At 40.8% G+C, this 21,962-nt stretch overlaps 2 protein-coding genes across 4 annotated transcripts in view; one reads left to right on the forward strand and one right to left on the reverse strand.

Moving 5' to 3' along the window:
* The first annotated feature begins 3,092 nt into the window (after positions 1-3,092).
* Positions 3,093-8,175, forward strand: anapc11 (APC11 anaphase promoting complex subunit 11 homolog (yeast)). Its single transcript, XM_055653947.1, has 2 exons — positions 3,093-3,493; positions 7,769-8,175. The coding sequence occupies exons 1-2, from the start codon at positions 3,385-3,387 to the stop codon at positions 7,912-7,914; spliced, it is 255 nt and encodes an 84-aa protein (XP_055509922.1). The 5' UTR covers positions 3,093-3,384; the 3' UTR covers positions 7,915-8,175.
* A 667-nt stretch (positions 8,176-8,842) lies between these two features.
* The window catches only part of card14 (caspase recruitment domain family, member 14), a 63,990-nt gene continuing 50,870 nt past the window's right edge, over positions 8,843-21,962 (reverse strand). For all 3 annotated transcript variants that reach the window (XM_055653945.1, XM_055653944.1, XM_055653946.1), the window contains 4 exons: positions 21,324-21,485; positions 20,766-20,890; positions 18,598-18,713; positions 8,843-10,292 (listed from right to left, as the gene is read on the reverse strand). In XM_055653945.1, the coding sequence (XP_055509920.1) occupies positions 10,088-10,292; positions 18,598-18,713; positions 20,766-20,890; positions 21,324-21,485 (608 nt within the window). In that variant the 3' untranslated portion in view covers positions 8,843-10,087. The remainder of the gene's footprint in view (positions 10,293-18,597; positions 18,714-20,765; positions 20,891-21,323; positions 21,486-21,962) is intronic.

The raw sequence follows: 21,962 nt of genomic DNA on the forward strand, positions 1-21,962 counted from the left end.
GGACCATTCTTCAGACTCAGGTGTCCTGCTGAGTCACTCCAGCACTTTGTGTCTTTTTTTTTTGTAAACCAGCATTTGTAGTTCATTGTTCCGACAAGATATTATTAGAACAGTAGGCTGAACTTTAAGTATATTACTTGGAATGAATTAGATGCAATCTACATTTTTGAGACTGGTGCAGGAAGAAATCACAAGGCACCAAACACAATCTTTCAAATTATATTTGGATGGTGCAAATCAATGAAAGTGGCAGGGCGGATTAAGAAAGTGGTTAATAAGCCATGCACAAATCTAAGTTTTTATCAACAGAGAAATTGAGAATAAAAACAGGTAGATTATGTTGAACCTTTATAAAACATTTGTTCAGCCTCAACTGAGGTATTATTTTCAATACCATTACTCACATTTCAGAAAGGATGTGAAGACAATAGAGTGAATCCAGAAAATATTTTGTTTAATGGTTCCTGAGAAGTGGTCTTATAGAATTATTGGTTGGGAAAAGTAGACCCGCCATGATTGAATGGTTAAGAAGACTCAATGGGCCGAATGATCTAATTCTACTTTATGATTTATGGTCTCAATGAGTCTAATGTATCAAAGAAAGAGAGCTTGGGCCTGCTTTCTTTTTAAAATGCTGAGGGGAACTGTGTTGTAACATAAAAAAGGATTTGAACAAAATGGAGAGGGAGGTTGTTCCCCTTCTTGGTGGTGCTGAAGAACAGTTATCACAGGTATAAACTAAATAGGAAGATTCCAATGTAGTTTTTGTTGAGGAAGGAAAAAATCTGATAAGGATTTAGTGAGAAAAAATGTGCAAAGCTAAGAAGGGATTGCTAGTAGACAGTTGGCGTGGATACAATGGGCTAAACAGACTCCCTCTGTGCTGTACCTGTTCTGCATTCAATCTGCGTTTCATTGAATTATATCTATTTTGTGTTCAAATCTCTAGCCTGGAAATTAACCTCTAAATAGAGACCACTATCACTGACACGACTGTTCTAAAAGGACTAGATAAACACCCCCCCGCCCTCCCTCCCCCCCCCAAAAAAACAAATGCTGGTGATATGATGTAAAAACAGAAAAACTGTTTGTATCTTTTAGCAGGAAACTAATGGGCCTGTCCCACTTAGGCGATTTTTTGGACGACTGCCGGCGACTGTCATTGTCGTAGCGGATCGCCGAAAAAACGGCGACTGGACCCCCCATGACAATGTCTGTGACAAGCTACAACAACCTACCATCTAGTCGACGTCAAGCTGCGGCAAGCTACCGACAACCCCAATCTTCGCGACTTAGGACGTCCACCTACGACCACACCTACGACAACACAGACGACAACGTACGACAACCGAAGTCAACCTATGTACACCCGCGGCAACAAGCTAAGACCCTGTCGGCGACAACTGAAGATGTGACGTCATTTTGGCCTCAAAAACAATGGAATCACACATGTTTCCTGTAATTTTCAATGCAGTTCAATGCTTGTTTTTGTGTTTGTTTTAATGATCAAAAAATATGAGATTTAAATATTTGAAAGTAATTCCATGAGACACTAATCTGAAATATATCTTCATACATCAATTTGCCATCAAAATGTCAAGCATTTCCTTTATTGATATTGAAACAAAAAGTTGTAACAACAAAAAAAGGTTGAGAACATACAACAGTCCATACAAAAATTATTATAATCACATTAAAATTATCTTTAATAAATCTATGAAGAATCATAACTTTAACAACAAAGAAAGTTTGATTCATTATTAGATTATAAAAAAACATACAACTGTGCATTCAAAAATAAAGATATTATATTCACAAAAAATTGTACTTCCATACCCCAAGGAAGGTCGTTGAGTTTCAATAAACGTCAAACATAATACACGTACAAAAACATACAGGACTTAACACAATTTATGGACACATTACACTGATGGGTGATCTGTGTCCATTAATCCTGTAAAACCCAGACTCAAGTGCCCACTTGCATCCTGGGTCTCTGGGTGGAGGTACCCCCTGGTGTCAATAGACAATAGGTGCAGGAGTAGGCCATTCGGCCCTTCAAGCCAGCACCGCCATTCTCCCCATATCCCCTGACTGGTACCACTCTACCAGCTCTCCTTCTTGTTCCCTGCTGAACTTATATGGAACTACCTTTTCCTGCCCTTCTTCACCTCACTCGAGGCAGCAGCAGTGCCTGTTGTCTTGTCAGGGCAGCCATTCCGGGATGGGGTGGCGGTGGGGACACGGGCTACCTCCTGGTCTCCTCCTGTGCCTCCTCCTCCTGTGTCAGCTCCACCTGCCTGGTGGGTGGTGATGGGGCTTGGGCCTTGTCCTTCTTGGAGCCATGTTGCACTGTCCGATGACCCCAAAACAAAATGCGCAATGTCTACGCACTATATTCGCCTGCCTACGTGGAGCTGTGGACGTGGGTTTTTCCAATGCGCCAATGAAATTCACCGGTCAGCACTGGCGAGAATCTATGTCACAAGGCGAAAACCTACCAGAGCACCTATGTCAGGAGAAGTCAAGATACGCTCGTATGCGTCAAACCCACTGTTGCCGAAAAATTTTCAACATGTTGAAAATTTTGCGGCGACCAGAAAGACACTACAACCCTTTGTGCGACTGAGGAGACTACTCACGACCATACAGGCGACACCACAGTGGCCACTGGCGAACATGTGGCGACAGGCGTCACATAAAAAATCACCCAAGTGGGATAGGCCCAGTTCCAGACCTGATAGAGGAGCTGTCCAAAGTGCGCGGCAGAAAGTGAGTGTCCAGAAGAATCCCTCTCTATTACCTCCAACAAACCAATCTCTCCCCTCCTCCTGCTCCCCATTCCCCCTCCTTTCCCCCTCACCACTCCCTTCTTCCTTTGCCCGAACTTCTTTTTCCCCCTAACCCTACACTTTCCTCCCACTTCTTCTCCTACACCAATTCTTTCTTTCCTCTGCCAGTCCTATCTTTCACCCCCCCCCCCCCTCAAACTCTCCTCCCCTCTCCACTTCACTCCTCCCTCAAACTCTCCTCACATCCCCTCCTCCCCCCCCTCCCTCCTCCCCCTACTCCCCGCCCCTCCCTAACGATGAGAAAAGCAACCATTTAATGAGCCAGCGGGATAAATGACTTTTATATTTTTAAGCGCCGCGGCTAGATTTCCCCCCGGTGGCGCTTAAAATATTTAATTAAAAAAAATTGAAGTCATCCGTCCTGACAGCTCATGAAATGGTTGCGTGAGGCGAGGAACGTGACGGGTTGAGCGAGCGAGCGAGCGGGCCGGGCCTTCCTGTGAGCGGAAGCCGACGGTGCCGTGGGCCCGGCTCCCTTCTTCCCCGCTCACTCCCTCACGTTCCCTCCTTCCCCACTGCTCCGTCTGCCGCCATGCGGGTGAAGGTGAAGCGCTGGAACGCCATCGCCACTTGGTTCTGGGTGGCGAACGACGAGAACTGTGGCATTTGCCGGACGGCGTTTAATGGCTGCTGCCCAGACTGTGAGTGTGTTGCAGACAGACACAAAACGCTGAAGTAACTCAGCGGGTCAGGCGGCATCTCTGGAGGAAAAGGAATGGGTGACGTTTCGGGTCGAGACCCTTCTTCAGACTGGAGAGTCGGGGGAAATGGAAATTAGAGACATAGACGGCGATGTAGAGAGATAGAAAACAAATGAATGAAAGAAATGTAAAACAAGTAACGATGATAAAGGAAACTGTCTATTTTTGGCTGTGGGCTAGGTGAGTTATTCAAACAATGAAACTCAACAGGATGACAGTGAAACTAGTACAATGCCTAGGGTGAGGGAGAGACAGAGAGAGAGGTGATGCAACGTTACTTAAACGTAGAAAACAGGTGCAGGAGTAGGCCTATGGTCCTTCGAGCCAGCACTGCCATTCAATATGATGATGGCTGATCATACAAAATCAGTACCCCGTTCCTGCTTTTTCCCCATATCCCTGCACTTGAAGTTAGCTGCAGGACTTAAGCTGCCCAAGCGAAATATGAGGTGCTGTTCCTCCAATTTGTGTTTGGCTTCACACTGACATGTGAGTACGTGTTATTTATTAAATTGCAGGACACAGGCGAAAGCTGTCCAAGTTTAGATCAAATATATAGCAAGGAACTGCAGATGCTTGTTTATACTGAAGTTAGACACAAAACGCTGGAGTAACTCAACGGGCCAGGCAACATCACAGGAGAAAGGGAATAGGTGACGTTTCGGGTCGAGACCCTTCTTCAGACAGATAGTCAAGGGAGAGGGAAATTAGAGATATGGAAATGTACAAAGAACCTCTTAAAGGCGGCGCTGTCCGCAGGAACTGGAGGACAGAGATGTGTAGTGCATCCATCACCGTTCCCGTCGGAAACCAACACCACCACGTTGCTAATGTTTTCAACGATGATAATGAATTAAATGTCAAAGAACAAATGAATGAAAGGTATGAAAAGAACAAATCAAAGCCAGCAAAGATGATCAAGGAAAGGTGGTTGGCTGTGCAGAAGGTGATAACGAGTAGATGCAGTGAAACGCAGCAGGACGACAGTGAAACTAGTAGGACGACAATGATGGGGCAGGGACGGTGTGAGAGGGAATGCAAAGGTTACTTGAAATTAGATAAATCAATATTAATACCACTGGGTTGTAAGCTACCCAAGCAGAATAACAGGTGGTGTTCCTCCAATTTACATTTGGCCTCGCTGTGTGACAGTGGAGGAAGCCCAGGACTGAAAGGAGAGTATGGAAATGGGAAGAGGAATTAAAGTATTTAGCAATTGCGAGATCAGATAGGCCAAAGCAAAGGTGTTCAGTGAAACGATCGCCCATTCTCCGCACCTTCAGCCGACACAAGCAGCAACCTTGTCTCCAGGGCCTTTGTTCTCTTCCTCCCTCCTGCCTGCAATTTAAAACATGAGCTTGTTGTCTTACTTTTCCTGTTCCGATGGCAGGTCATCCTGCCTGAAACCCTGACTCTATTTCTCCCTCCACAGATGCTGCCCGACCTGCTCAGTATTATAAATTCATAAGTTCTGGGAGCAGAATTAGGCATTTTGGCCCATCAAGTCTACACCACCATTCAATCATGGCTGATCTATCTTCCCCTCTCAACCGCATTCTTCTGCTTCTCCCCATAACCCCGACACCCTTACTAATCAAAAATCTGTCAATCTCCGCCTTAAAGACTTAAAGGTATCACCAGCATTTGCTGCCTTTACCTTGGAATTTCAACATTTTCGGGTTTTTTTGTTTGGAGTGAAGTCCTAATCAGAGCAATCTTCTTTAATTGACAAATCCGCCTGATGAATCAATCTGATGAACTTTAGCTGCACTCCCTCTGGCACAAGTTTATCCTCTTTGGTTCGGGAGACCTGACCTACGCACAATATTCCAGATGCCTGTCCCAATGTTAGAGTTAGATGAAGGGTCCCGACCCGAACATATAAAATTCTTAAGAGATTGGTCAGGCTAGATGCAGGAAAAAAATTCCCTCTGTTGGGGGAGTCCAGAACCAGGGGTCACAATTTAAGAATAAGGGGTAGGCCATTTACGACTGAGATGAGGAAAAACCTTTTCAGCCAGTGAGGTGTGAATCTGTGGAATTCTCTGCCACAGAAAGCATTGGAGACCTTCGTGTGTTCAAGAGAGAGTTAGATACAGCTCTTAGGGTTAACGGAATCAAGGTATATGGGGAGAAAGCAGAAACGGTACTGATTCTGGATGATCAGCCATGATCATATTGAATGGTGTACTGGCTTGAAGGGCCAAAATGGCCTACTCCTGCATCTATTTTCTATGTTTCTATGAATCGTCACCTATCCATGGTGTTCAGCGATGCTGCCTGACCTGCTGAGCCTCATATTTTGCTTGGGTAGTTTACACCCCAAGCGGTATGAACATTGCCTTCTCCAATTTCAGGTAGTCCTTGCTTTCTTCCTCTTTCCCCTCCCCTTCCCAGCTCTCCCACAGCCCACTGTCTCCGCCTCTTCATTTCTTCTTACCGCCCCCAACATCAGCCTGAAGAAGGGTCGCGACCCGAAACGTCACCGATTCCTTCGCTCCATAGATGCTGCCTCACCCGCTGAGTTTCTCCAGGGTTTTTATCTACCTACTGAGTTACTCTAGCACTTTGTGTCTTTTTTTCTGGTTAGATGTCTCTACAGACAGGCATGCAGCTTGCATTCCTAATTACCTGCTGAACTGCATATTAATTTCAATGATCCATGCATAAGGACTACCAAATCCTTCTTAAATATTTTACATATTTAACCAGTAAAAAAAAATTACCATTCAATTTATTTTCTGCCAAGATAAATGTATTTACCTTGTTCCAAATTTTATACAGTCAATTTTTTACGCATCCTACCGCTGTATTGGCACCACCCTTTATACTTTCCACGTCAATCTCGTCTGTAAACCCTGCAACCAAAATTGTTAAATTGCCATTTCTGACCCTCTTTAAAATACACGTCAGGAACAGCTAATATATCACACTTCCATGTGCATGTCTGTGCCATTATCTTATCTGCTTTATTCATATTCTTAGCATTTAAGTGTAAACCATTTAGCACAGCCAGATTCTATTTACCAACTACTGTTTGCTGTGCTATTCAAAATGTTACTAATTTTCCAAATTTCATTTTTTTTTTCTCTTTTGAATGTATCCCTATCTTCTAATACTCCTGTATTGCTAATTTAAGCCTATCCCATATTTTCAATCGTCCTCCCAAACAAGATTAAACTCTTGCCAAGTGTAATAGCAAATCTTTTTACAAACATATAGGTTTCAATCCATTTTAGGTGCCACATCACAGCCCTGCACAAATCTTTCCTTCCCGAGAACCGAAAGCCTTCCCCAATACGTGTAGGGAGGAACCGCAGATGCTGGTTTACACAATAAATAGACACAAAAGGCTGGAGTAACTTAAGAACTGGCAGCATCTCTAGAAGGAATGGGTGACATTTCGGATTGTGACCCTTCTTCAGACTCAGCCAGAGAACAGGAGGAATCACAGAGGGGGTGCAGTGTGAGAGAATGATGCAGAATTCGCGGAGAGAGGAGGAGAACTTCTTCAAAGTAGGCATACCCTGAGGAGATTTTGCAGCGGAGCAGATGAAATGAGTAGGAAGAAACTGCAGATGCTGGTTTATGCCGAAGATAGACAAAATGCTGGAGTAACTCAGCGGGACAGGCAGCATCTCTAGATAGAAGGAATGGGTGACGTTTCAGATCGAGACCCTTCTTCAGACTGCTGTGTCTATCTGTTTAACTTCCTATTTATCACTGAGTGATACTGAGAGAAATCCAGAATATCTGCATCCAAATTTAAAGTGACTTAGTTTTTCTCCTATTTCAATTCAGTTACTTTTAATAAGTGTTCAAATGGTAATGCTAAAATCCAGTAAACTTCTATTTAATGATAAGAAAGCAGATTTCAGTTTATTCGCGTATATCACTTTAAAAAAGCTTGGAAATAGTTGGACGAAGCTAGTCTGAAGGGTCCTGACCCAAAACGTCACCTATCCATTATCTCTAGAGATGCTGCCTGTCACGCTGAGTTACTCCAGCATTTTATGTTTATCTTTGGACGAAGCTAGCCTTGTTTTTGCCAGTTGAAATATAAACTTCTGATCTTTAATTTTTTTTTAGCAGAAGTCAAACTGCAAACCATCAGATCTAAGTATTACTCCTCGAATGTGTAGACATAATTATATTTTTGCAATCTGTGGCTGGGAAATGTACATGGGATCTTTCACAGACATATTTGCTTTTCAGGTAAAGTTCCAGGAGATGACTGCCCATTGGTTTGGGGCCAGTGCTCCCATTGTTTCCACATGCACTGCATTCTGAAATGGCTGAATTCTCAGCAGGTACAGCAACATTGTCCGATGTGTCGACAAGAATGGAAGTTTAAGGAATGATGAGAAGAATCCGACAGGATCATTCAAAATTGTTGATTCTCAACAAAAATATGAAAGTAATTATGAACTAAATATGTTACCAGGATTAAAGCATGTCTGATATGTAACATAATGTAAATATCACTTCAAATATGGTGGAAGTTCGAATAACTAATGTGTATTAGTTGGAAAGACAGATAAACAGCCAGGTTACAGTTTTGCATAAAAGACCAATATGACATCTTGATTACTACCTCGTGAAGTAAAATTTTGTCCCATCTGCATTACTGTACTATGTTTTGTTTTTAATTCGTTATCTTATGGATGTAATATTGAAAATATTCAATTCCTTTAAGGAAGGACTGCACAATTTAAAAAATATATACTTCAACATTGAATGATTGAGTTTTTGATTACATCAAGTACATAAATAACAGCCTACTTAAACACGAGTAAACATTTGAATTGTTATTGAATGTTACGGTAGAATATATGAATTGTCATACATGCCTTACTGCATTGTGAAAGAACTATCAAATTAAATCCAGTCACTTGAAATTTCTTCCACTTGCCGAAAGACATAAGGCTTCTTTATCTGACAGGGCATTCTATAGCTTAATAATTTTCTCAACAAATAACAGCTTGAATAATATTTTTCTCTAGAAACCCCAGTTAGTTAACAGGCAGTGACTTTCCTCTTGTTATTCATAATTACGCACTCCTGTAGCACTTGCCATGTTGTGTTCACATTTTTACAAAACAAAACTTCTACAATATCCACAAATTATTGAGTATTCCACATATAAAAAGTTGCAAGTGCAAATGTATAATTGATTACCACCACTGTTCCTACACACAGACGTTGATTATTTTGTTTTTAATTATAATCTTAATGAAATAAAGCTCCGTTTTTTGCTGCATAATGGGAGAAATGAATTTATTATTGTACTTGATTGAATCAAATTAAATAATCCATCACAGCCACAAGAATATTCAACACTGTGTTAAATGTGCACTGTTTAATTTGCAGAATTGAAGCATTTTCAATACATTGCATTTGTCCTGGAGGTAACTAGCTATTGACTTCTAATGGTTGCTCAAACCTAACATTCCAACAAGCGCTAAAATTGTTTTCACAAAGCTTTGGTAGTCCATGCAAAGCCGTGGTGTCAGATACCAGTTAAAACATCACATATTTACAAACTTTACATGCAGTACAAAAACTTGCACTTGTATAGAATTAATTCACAGAATCACGCAGCAGTTAAAGAACATTTTCAGTATATAGTATACATAGGTGCCGATAATTTCTATCCAATAATTACACAACAATTAGAATAGGTATAATAAGTTGTGAGGATAAATTATATGAATGCAGTCACATTTTGCTATCAAACGATGCTAAATGCATACGCTCAGTTGTACAGTATCTGCAAGCATTGACAAGAGCCAATTTGTGTTTCATTGTGACTGACATTTTTAACAGTTATATTTAGATATAGTCTTTCTTACACACAGATATCGCAAAGTGCATTACTAAATGGGACAAAATAACTGCAAAAATAATCTAACAGCATCTTTGCAAAAAATGTCACTTTATAAGTTTAATCATTGGCATGGAAAAGCATTGGAGATCCCAGTAGTGGTTGAATTTGACATAAAAATGGCTATATTATGAAGATTTTTGAATCCACGATTATTTACAGTCAAAAGACTCAAGAAAATTAAGACTGAATGGAAACCAATTTATAGCACTGCAGAGATTTGAGATTGTACTTTTATTTTCAAGAGTATTTGTGTTTTCTTAAGGTAGACAAAAATGCTGGAGAAACTCAGCGGGTGGGCAGCATCTATGGAGCGAAGGAAATGGGCAACGTTTCAGGTCGAAACTCTTCTTCAGTTTTCTTAAGCCCTTTTCCCATTATAAGAAAGTGGATTCATGGGAAGGTGGCAGAAGGGAGCAAGGAGGGGAAAGTGCATTATGTCTGAAACTATAAAATAGACATATTTTAATGTATCATAAAGATTGGAGAAATTGGGAAAATGTAAAAGTATGCTTTTTCAGAAGTAGATGCATTGGAATTGCCTATATGATCTCCCTTTAATATCCAGTGTTAAGAGTAAGGGGAAAAATACACCTATAAATTATTATTTTCTTTCCAATTTCCTCTGTTACAATCCTTAGATAAATACCCTAGAGAGGTGATTGTTCAATCCACACAATTTTCTTTTGCTCATCCTTTACTGCTGTTTTTACCGCAGTTACAAGTGAATCCAGATCACTCCAGCTGTCAGGAATACAGTTATACAGGCAGGGCAGTGTGTCCAGCAAAATCTCCTCCCTTCGCGAGCACTCCATCAGTAAATCCTCTGTTACTCCATATTTCTGCAAAATACGTCTAAAAATAAAATTAGATTAATTAGAAAAATAGTCTTCTGCTTGAAGCACTTTGAAAGGAATAAAATGTTGAAAAATTGAATTGCAGTAGCAAGTTGTTTCCCATTCCATATCTGATAATAATTCAAATAACTAGGACTGTTGTTAGGTCTTTGAACCAAGTAGTGAAGTAAAGGGAAGTTTGTAAAATTATAGAGAAAGGACATGATGATAATGCAAGTTAGTAAGAAGTGTAATAACTAGCGTGTGACAGAAATGGATATAGCTAGCATAGAGAAAAGTTACAAAGATAAATTAGATGCTCTTTTTCTGATGTGAGCAACATTTGCAACAAGACATGAATTGATAATACAAATATAATTCAATGGGTATGATCTGAAACCCATGACTGAGACATAGTTGCAAGGTGATCAAGTTTGGGTATTAAATATGCCACGGTACCTGACGTTTTGGACAGATCGACAAAGGAAAAGATTATTGGGCATCCCTGGTAATAAAGAATTAGATCAGTACAGGAGTGAGAATTGATCAAGAAAGTGAATGAGCATGGGTGGACATAAGAAATAGCTGGCTAAATCATGTATATTTATGGTCAAGATAGATGATTGGACTGCAGGGCAGTTGGACATTAAAAGGTTAAGACAGAATGGTGGGGATAAGGCCAAGAACAAATAAACCAAGATCCTACCGAACAGCAAAACAAGCTAGAGGGCCTGCTTGGCCTATTTCTCATTCTTATGATGATTACACGTATTAATGGTGTGTAAAAAAAGTTAGCAAAGACAGGTGTTATGTAAGAATTATTTAGTTTATGGCTAGGTCTTTGAACCAAGTAGTGAAGGGAAAAATTCAGGTAAAGCGAGGTTGCTTGAATTATAGAAAAAGGACTAGATAATAATGCAATTAGTAAAAAATGTGGACATTACGGACAAGTTGGTGCCATGCAAGAAACAGTAGTAGTTCAGGTTGATTTGGCAAATGTTTCTTGCAGTGGGTTGGAAACTAAATACAATAGTAATCATTGCAGCCACACACGAATCAATCAGATCCTGAAGTTATCTCCTGGTCATCTTGGGAAAAATTGCCTGAGCTCTGCTACAGCCACTCCCTACAATTCCAGCATGAGCTGCTGCTTCATTTGGAGGCGATTCCGAAGTGTAAAACCATGCACAATCAAATAATTTTAATACAACACCTAGTTCTAAAAATAAAGGACATAAGCAAATTGCATGTATGCAAATAGGCTTACAAGCATAAATCTGCATATTTTTCTGACAGAATCCCTGTTAAGTCATTTAAAGTCAACGATGAACAGAAATCTTTAGGAATGTAATAACATGCGTGAAAAATACATCGGAAGTCAATTACATCCACTCATCTGTTCTTTGTGTCATTTCAAAACAATTTAAATCCTGCTTGTGCAAAGTTGCAGTATCTCTTGTGCACATCGAACAAACATGTCCTAAGCAAATACCAGAGCACGTATGCTTAGTAAAGTTGTGAATTGACAGATGCCTTACATATATGCAAATTCTAACACCATTTAACAGTTACCAAGGGACTCACATTAAGGATAGTAGTTCATAAAACGACCTGAGGAATTATACTCCTGAGGAGAAATCTTTTAACATTTCATTTCTTTTGTCATCTATGCACTAATGTGAAACCCCTTCTTACTTAAATTCAGTCACATGAAGGGTATTTTGATCAATATTAGCACAGATCAATTTGGTAACTAAATCAAATAAAGTTAGTTCAGATTGAAGCACTTTCAAATGTATTATGTTATATTTCAAGGTGATTGTTTCTTAGTTGTCGGGTGTGTTTGTTAATATATATATAAAAATGCCAAGGTTTCCTACAGACCATTTTACTTAAAGGTTTCAAAGGTCTGTTTATTGTCACGTGTACCAACTAAGGTACAATGAAATTCGATTTAATTGACTTAATACAGATAATTAGAATTTTTAAAGATCATGACAGTTAAGAATAGCCCCACGTGGATACATACTAATGTTAGAGAAGGCATAAGTGAAAATGTTGTGCAAATGTGAATATTGTATTTTACGTACATTTTATCCAATTCAAATTGCAGGAGAATGCCATTCTCCCATTTACATTTATAAAATTTACCTTGAAAGCCTGGCATTAAAACTAGACCAAACATTCGGATCGATTTAGTGGTGCAAAGCAAGTCATGGAAACTACTGTTTTGCAATTTGAACTGAACAAAATATTTTTTCAATGTGCCTTACAGCTTCTATTTCTTAAAATATTGCATACAAAATTCCCATTTTGCATTAAGCCAAATGTAAATGATTAGGATATGGTGATTTTTTCCCCAACCATCTATATTTGCATACATCTGGGCTACATAAGTTTATCAGACCATATAAGGGATGCCTATGTGTAAGAATAGCTTACTGAGGCATAGTCATCCATATGCTCTTTAATATTGTCAAATGTATAATCAAACATGCATGAGCGCTTCGTTGATGCAAAGTCAGATACTGTGATTACTGGAGTTGTTATTTTTTTCAGAAGCATTGGGAGAACAGGATACTGAGTTTCGACCCAAAATGTCGACAATCTTTTGCCTCCATATTTGCTTAGTTCTTCCAGCAGTTTATTTTCTGGTCTGGATGTCAGCAGCTGTAATCTCCTGTGCCTTCATTTTTTTCAGTGAATCTGACGAGTTCTACCTGTAAGGCTCACACATCTAGCATTTATAAGACTGGGCTGTAATCAACTTCCACATAGATTGCAGTCCAGCCATCATGACAGTTTACAACACACAGCATTTATAACAGCATGGAGCGTTAGTTGTTTATATTCAGTTTGTTAACAGCTACTAATAAAAATAATTTAAAGAAAACAGAACATAACCGAACAACTGATGTTGTAACTCAGTCACTTACAACTCTAAGGTCACTTACTACAGAAGACAAAAAGTGGGAGTAACTCAGTGGGACATGCAGCATCTCTGGAGAGAAGGAGTGGGTGATGTTCGCGTCAAGACCCTTCTTCAGCCTGAGGAAGGGTCTCGGCCTGAAACGTCACCTATTCATTCTCTCTAGAGATGCTGCCTGGCCTGCTGAGTTACTTGAGCATTTTGTGTCTCTTTGGTTTAACCAGCATCTGCAGTTCTTTCCTACACATGGATAGGTGACATTTTTGGTCAAGGCCCTTCTTCAGTCTGTCACCTATCCATGTACCAGAGATGCTGCCTGACCTGCTGAGTTACTCCAGCACTTTGTGTCATCTTTTGTAAACAAGCATTTGCAGTTGTTTGTTTCTACATTGACAACAAATCTTGCACCTGAACCTTAAAATACCTTATTTTCACTGGAATTGTTGAAAATGCAGGATGCAAGGTCTCTACCCATAACCTTGATCTAACATTGGCCATTCATTTGTTACCATCTCAGATGTTCCGCCCTGGGCCCAGCACAAAGATGTAATCATGATCTTTACTTTCCAAGATGTTTAAAGAGATTTGGCATGTCAGATGCTTCAGACGACCAAATATTCTAACCAACTTCTAGTGAGGCACTATAGAAAGCATGCTACCTGGTTGTATTATGGTCTGGTACTGCAATTCCAATACACTGGAAAATAAGAGGCTGCAGAGACAATGGGACTCGGGTCACGCCACCATGGCACAGCCCTCCCCACCTCCCAAGAAGGCATCATCTGTCATCAAGGATCCCCACCATTGGGCCAATCCCTCTTCTTGCTACTACCATCGGACAGGAGGTACATATTACAGGGCTCTAAATTAGCGGTTGCCCGGGTGCCACTGACCACCCAAAGTGCAGTCGGGCAACCTAAACGCCGAGTCATTTTGCCCGGCTTGGCACGCGGATACTGGTTTATACCAAAGATAGACACACTAACTGGAGTAACTCAGCGGGTCAGGCAGCATTTCTGGAGAAAAGAAACATGACGTTTTGTGTCGGCGACGGCTGTAATGCGTGGGAAAGATGCTAAATGTGGCGTGACGGAGAGTCGGAGCGAATGACGGGCCCCGTACAGCAGCAGCAGCGGCGACTCCATCTCCTCCTCCCGCACCCCGCCCAGCCTGATAGTGGCCGCTGCCTGCCACTCCGCCAACGGCGCTTTCAAAACAAACCCTCTCGCACGCCGAGAGGAGGGAGGGGGAGGCCTCCTTCCGCCGTCTGAAGCATCTGCAACGCTCGGCCCCGCACCTTCCAGTTGGTTGGCGGAGCAGGGGAGGCGGTGGCGAGGATATCCCAACTGCCTCCCCCTTTGGCGGCGGCACTTGGCGATGGACAGGGACGGCCAAGGCAGCGATGATGCCGGTGTTCACTGAGGAGCGCTGACCTTCCTTCCCACCTCCTCTGCCCCTTTCTCTCCATCCCCCTTGTCCTGAGACCCCTCCTCTCCATCCCGCACTGACCCCCATCCTACCTCTATTCAGTCCTCACTGACATCCCGTGTGCTCCCCTCCTCATCTCTCCCCCCTCCATCTATTCATCGCGCACTGATCTCCCTATCCACCTCGCATTGATTCTCCTGCCACTCCCCATCAATCCTACATTGGTCCCCCAATTCATTCTGTACTGACCCCCCTTCCCATCCATCCTGCACTGCTCCTCCCCTTCATCCTGCACAGATCCCCCACATTCAACCCCACTGTCATCCCCCCGCGCTCAGCCCTCACAATTTTGCCTACTTCAACCAACACGCACTAATTCCCCTGCCTCCATTCATTCTGCACAGATTGCCTTCTCAACAACTCTCCCCTCCCCCCCACCGCCATTTATCCATCCTGCACTGATTCACCCCCATCCCCTCCTGACCCTATTGTGCTGGAAATGTCTTCAGAGCGAACATTGAGTATGTTTGATAACGGAATACAATCAAATATGTTTTAATTCCCAATGTTATTATTTGTTTTAACCCATAAAGATGGATTAATTAAATTGTGAACACGTGAAACATTGAAACCGCAGTGTTCGATTGTCACTTTATTACAGAATTAATTTTAATGGCAAATCAATGCTCTTAATATGGAGTATCAGTACTGTAGTTATTTAATGAGCAACATTCACAACTATACGTTGGATTTATCCAGGTTTTACTTCTACAGTCGATCATATACATCACAAATTTGGTCAGGAGATATTTCAGTTGAAATTTTAACGTTAATTCTGAAGTGGGAATGATGGAAAAAGCGTTTATCAACATTTTTTTTTAAATTTGGTGCTTACAAACTGGGTATCTTCATTGCTGTTCACAACACATACATCTAATCTGAATGCCCCGTAATGTGGTGTCTTGACACCTTTAAATATATTATCAAAAGAACATTTGCTGCATTTATGCCCTTTGGCCATCTCTTGTTAGTTAGTGTAATGTTTAACCTGTCAGATGGGTATAGTCAGTTTTAACAGCTATTATCATAAAATGCCTTTAGAAATTTCCTTGCAACCTGTATAATTTGTTGTGGATAAATTATCTGGGACGCTAGAGTGTTTCTGTACCAATAGCAATAACGACCCATGCTATGGCCATGTCATGGTAATTTTCGGTCCTTCACAGAAAACATGCTTGCATCAATCTGTAGTGTGCATGGTTAAGCATATATGTTATGGTCCAGGATTTATTGACACAAGTTGATCATACGTTGAATAATCCAACCACATTTTTGTTTGGAAGTGGAAAGAAATAATAGAAATTGCATTAATTGCAATGTGTAAAAAGAGTTGAGATACTGTATTATAATTTTGCTGCATGTCATTGTGGTATATATCATGTCTTGATTGGTGAATATGTTTAGTTTGTGACTTTATTTGAAACAGAAATAATATGTGAATGCTTCATGAGCATAATTCCGACTGGTAACTACGCACTTCATCCGAGCACATCATCGCACGCGTCATGCAAGCAGTCTTAAATGACCACCTAAACTGTCATTTGGCAACCTAAAAAGCTGCCAGTGTTGCCCGGCTGGCAACAGGGAAAAAAGGTTAAGCGAGAGCCCTGTCTAATTATGTAATTACTAGACTAAGTGGGACCCGTCGGGTCCCATGTTCACACGGGAGGGCTGGTCCCCCGACGCAATATTCCACCTCCACCAATTCCAATATTGGTGGCCAGTGGGGGGGGGCTTTCTGGAGCGCTGGTTTGGGTTCTTGGGGTGGCAGCTCAGTCCAACAAGCCTGATGTGCTGGCAGCTCACTCACGGCTGGTGGGCTGGCAGTTGACTCATGGCTATTCCTTGAAATTCCATTTCAAGCAGGGTGCAAGACCACCAAATTCAAATCCGTTTTCCTACCATTTCAAGCAGGATGCAAGGCCACCAAATTCAAGTGCAGTTTTTAAACCACTTCGAGCAGGGTGCAAGGCCACCAATTTCCAGTGCAGTTTCCAACCACTTCAAGCAGGGTGCAAGGCCACCAAATTCAAGTGCAGTTTCATACCATTTCAAGCAGGATGCAAGGCCACCAATTTCAAATGCAGCTTCATACCATTTCATGCAGGGTGCAACGCCACCACATTCAAATGCAGTTTCATACCATTTCATGCACAGTGCAAGGCCACCACATTCAAATGCAGTTTCATACCATTTCAAGCAGGGTGAAACCACCATAAAACCACACAAAACACCAAACTCACAGTTCAGTAGACATTCAGTATGTTCAGTTGATTCACAGCTCAGAGAGAGTCGTGACCTCTCCCTCCCCCATCATGCAGAGACTGAACCACACCCACACTTCCGGGTTTTATAACCCCTCCCACCGGAAAAGGTGTGGCCTTCATGACATGATTGACAGGAGAGAGATTCTCAACATTTTTTAAACACTATTAACATTTTTATTTTTCATTGATGGGAAGAATCCTCTGCACCTGCTGAGCGGAGGGGGACTGAGTAAGATGGCCAAAAATCTCAGCCGTAAGTGGTAGCGTTTTATCTAAAATCAATATGCAGTGCAAACAGGAAGTTACCCAAAGCACCATTTGTAGGAGTGCCTTTTAACTTCGCCAAAGCACCCAAACCACCATTTGCAGGAGTGCCTTTTAACTTCAAGCCAAAGTACCCAAACCACCATTTGCAGGAGTGCCTTTTAACTTCAAGCCAAAGCACCCAAACCACCATTTGCAGGAGTGCTTTTTAACTTCAACCCAAAGCACCCAAACTACCATTTGCAGGAGTGTCTTTTAACTTCAACCCAAACCACCATTTGCAGTAGTGCCCTTTTACTTCAACCCAAACCCCCCAAACAACCATTTGCAGGCAGTGCCTTTTTACTTCAAACCAACCATATTTTCATTTTCAAACCACATTGAGGGGACTTACAGTTGAGTAGACATGTGTTCAGTGTTATTCAGAGCTCAGAGAGACGTGACCCTCTAGCTTCCACCATCTTGCAGAGACTGAGTGAGGCACACCACTTCCTGGTTTTATAGTCCCTCCCCCTCCCTCCAGCAGGGGCAGCAGAGAGAATGGTGGATTTTTATATAAACATTAATATCTCTCTGATTTGTCATTGATGGGAAAAATCCTCTGGTTCAGGAAAGCGGACGTGGGCTCTGAGCGAGGTGGCCAAAAATGACGGCCGTAGGTGGCACATTCTCTCGGAAATTGCGCCACAGTGGGCCAAAAGCGGTCAAGATCAGACTTTTAGTAATATAGATAGGAAACAGCTATTTCGTATAATCATCACTTCATCAGGTTCTTGTGCCGACTTGCACAAACTTAAATCAGCCTCAGCAGTGGAACACTACAGACCACCTATTGCACTACCATGGACTTGTTTTCTAATTGTGCTCTGACTAATGTCTTGTTTTTTCGCATTCTTTTTTCTTTTCACTGTTTTGTACAACTTATGTTTGAGAGTGTAGAAAGGAACTGCAGATGCTGGTTCATACCAAAGATAGACACAAAGTGCTGGAGTAACTCGGCAGGTCAGGCAACATCTCTGGAGAAAAAGGATGGGTGACGTTTCAGGTAGGGACTATCCATTTTCCCCAGACATGCTGCCTGACCCACTGAGTTACTCCAGCACTTTGTGTCTATCTTATGTTTGTGTGGGTTTTCTGAGTCAATATACAAACATGAAAACATAAGCTAAACATAAATCACCAACGTTACAGGTTGCATGTGATGCTGCTGCAGGCATGATTTCGATTGTACCTGCATCTCACTGTACTTGTGGATATGACAATAAACTCAACTCGACTTGTAAATATAGTTCCACGCTCCAATCAATGCAACAAAAAAGAACATTTCTACATGATTCAATAATAAGTTCATTTTTCTGAAGTTAAGGAACACTTACTTAATTTTCTTAATGTTCTTTTCACAGAGACGAATGACAATTACAATGGGATAGATCTCAACCTTATGTAACCGTTTCACACAATCCAACCCGAGTTCCATGAGGCAGTGAACATTCTGCAATTAAACACCATAGAATTTATTAGTTTAGTTTAGTTTTAGAGATACAGCGCGGAAACAGGCCCTTCAGCCTGCTGAGTCAATGCTGACCAGCGATCGCCGTACACTAGCGCTAATGACAATCTATAATTTCTATCAAAACCAATTAACCTACAAACTTACACATCTTTAGAGTGTGGGAAGAAACCGGGGCACCCGGAGAAAGCTCACGCGGTCACAGGGAGAACGTACAAACTCTGTACAGACAGCACCCATAGCAAGGATTGAACCCGGGCACTGTAAGGCAGCAGCTCTACCGCTGCACCACTGTGGCACTCCGACCATTTTTTTTTAACATTTTATCATGAATTTATCATCTGTAAATTGAAAGTACCACTGTGATATATAGAATATGCTGAATCATGTTGATATTGATGTGGCTGCTTCAGATTCAAAACAAATTAATTCAAATCGCAGTTGATCCAATGGAAAATAATGGTTAGAATCAATGGGAACATACCCAACTATTAAGGTGATTAAGGCAGTTAGTGGCAGAGACATACTGACTTGGAAGATTGCAGACAATAGTTTAATTCTGTTTTTATCTAAAAGGCAATTGTAGGATGTAATAACAAGGAACTGCAGATGCTGGTTTATCCCAAAGAAAGACAAAGTTCTGCAGTAATTCAACGGGTCAGGCAGCACCACTGGAGAGCATAGATAGGCGTGTTCCCCTGTAAACTGTCTGAAGAAGGGTTCCAACCCGGAATGTTGCCTTTCCATGTTCTCTGATGTTGCTGCCAGACTCGCTGAGTTACTCCAGTTACTGTGGCTTTGTTAGGCAGTTGTGGGACTTGTTACTGGAAATTCTCCCAAATCTCTTGGCTTACAATAATAAATGGTCAGGATATCCTTTTCTAGATATATAGAGATTAGTTGTAAATATCTGCTCGTTGGGCTCAGTTTGGCTGTGAAATGCCCCAAGATTAAATGATCTGCCAATGTTCACTGTTTCAGCTCATAACTGAAGAATCGACTCTTTTGTGGTTTTAGACAGCACCAATGAAAAGTGCTTCAATAAAAAAGATATACGGCAATCAGGATAGGAAGTTTCACGAGAGATGAAATAGAAAAAGGAAACTTGAATGAAAAATCAAGATTGTGAGAATGAAAATAAAGTTAGGAATACAGCTTTCTCCATTAATGCTTAGTTAAACCCAAAGATTATAGAGGATCTTTGGTTAAACCTACTCCCTTTTATTACACTGAAATTCAAAATGGAAAGGTTCCAGCTTTATCCCAAGTCATTCCAAAATCAATTAATTTCAATTATGCTTCAGTTGGGATGAATGCCTTTGTGTCAGGAAGAGAAACATCAAGTATGCTTTCCATTCCAATTAATTATGTGTAAAACGTCCGTTGTATTTTCACATTCTGAATGTGGGCTTGAAGTTAAATAAAAGTGCATACAAAGGGACAATAAATTATATACAAAAGCACAGTAAATTACTTACAAAAGCACAATAAATTACATACAAAAGCACAATACATGGTTTAAGATCAAGAATAAAAAAATTAGGGTCCTACAACAAGACAACTATACCAATGACTCCACAGCTAGGATTAGTAGCGTGTAGTGCTAAACCTTATGTTTGATCAGGCCAAGATGATTTCATTTTCAGAGTCATTAATCCGGCAAATAAATGTATACATAAGATATCTTCAGAGTTTGTAAAATGCAGGTAGTTTCTATGGTGGAATAGATGGGTGGCACAGTTGTGCAGCGGTAGAGTTGCTGCCTTACAGTGCTAGAGACCCAGGATTGATCCTGACTATGAGAGCTGTCTGTGTGGACTTTGCACGTTCTCCCTATGACCATGTGGGTTTTCTCTGGATGCTCTGGTTTTCTCCCACATCCCAAAGATGTGCAGATTTGTAGATTAATTGGCTTCTGTAAATTGATGCTAGTATGCAAGATGCAAAACTGGGATAACGTAGAACTAGCTAACGAAGAAAGAATGCCAAAGCCCAAATTAGGGACAACAATCTGCACAAAGGATGTAATGTTACCTTGGCAACTATGGCCTCTACTCCTTCCCTTGTGTAACAGGAGCGAAGTGAATTTTGTGCTTGTTGAACTCCCAAAATGTCTCCTTTTTTGTTTTTCTCTGCATATTCGGTATTGTTCAAGCACTCTTAAAACAAAATAAAGATATATGATTTCTTATTCTGAGCAAGTAACAAAAAAGCAAATTAAAGAATTCTCAGCATACTAATCTATTTTATAGATAAACATTGTAATAACTTGATTTTTGAGACCTGCAAATGTAATATGCAATTTCATTTAGGTTAAGTACTACAGGCATATAGATTTGCTATTACTGTAAACTTATGTTTATCAGTATATAAAATCTTAGAGCAACAGAAATCTATTTCAACCCACTATCATGCCAGGCTGCTTGAGGTTGTCAAACCAATATCCAGAGTCAAATTACCACCATCAATTGCCAACATCAATTTAAATAAAACCTAATCATATAAATGAATTAATTTCAAAAATATTCAGCTGGAACATTTAAGCTATATTATTTTCATCAAAATAATATGTTCCTCTTGAAAACATCTTACCAGATTTACACTTTTCATACTCCTTTAGATCTTTCAGTTTTTCAAGCACAACTTTTCCAATTCGTGTTGGTGCTATTATCACTGGTCTCAGAGATGGTGGGTGGCAAGGCCTGACCAGTGAATAAGGCATTAAAGTAAAGCAATTCCCAACTGGCTGGTCGTCTAAAACAAATTAATGTAACAACGTTAAAACAAAGACGCAATAATAACGTGACCATTTTGCAAGTAAATTCAAAATATAAATAACAAAGCTAATGTGACATGAAATCATAACTCTGGTATCCATAAGAATTAAGACATAGGAGCAATATTCGGCCATTCAGCCCGTTAGGCCTACTCCGCATCAAGCCAGTACCAACAATATGAAACAACATTGATTAATATATAATTCCTGGACTGGACCTTTTAAAATTATTCACCAAATTAACTGCAACCAACATTTTTTTAAACACTGCTCATTTTATTTGTTACAACTATCAAAAAAGACAGGCAAATTCCCCAATTAACATTTATTTTGCTTTTACCACAGAAAAAGAGAAGAAGACAAGCGAACTTGGGAAAGTTAATAGAGATGTCTTGAAGATTGTACGTTTTACTGTTGAGAAGGTGCCGAATGTCCTAAAAGGTATAGGGCCTGAT

This window comes from Leucoraja erinacea, chromosome 23 (assembly GCF_028641065.1).
Source record: "Leucoraja erinacea ecotype New England chromosome 23, Leri_hhj_1, whole genome shotgun sequence".
NCBI lineage: Eukaryota > Metazoa > Chordata > Chondrichthyes > Rajiformes > Rajidae > Leucoraja > Leucoraja erinaceus.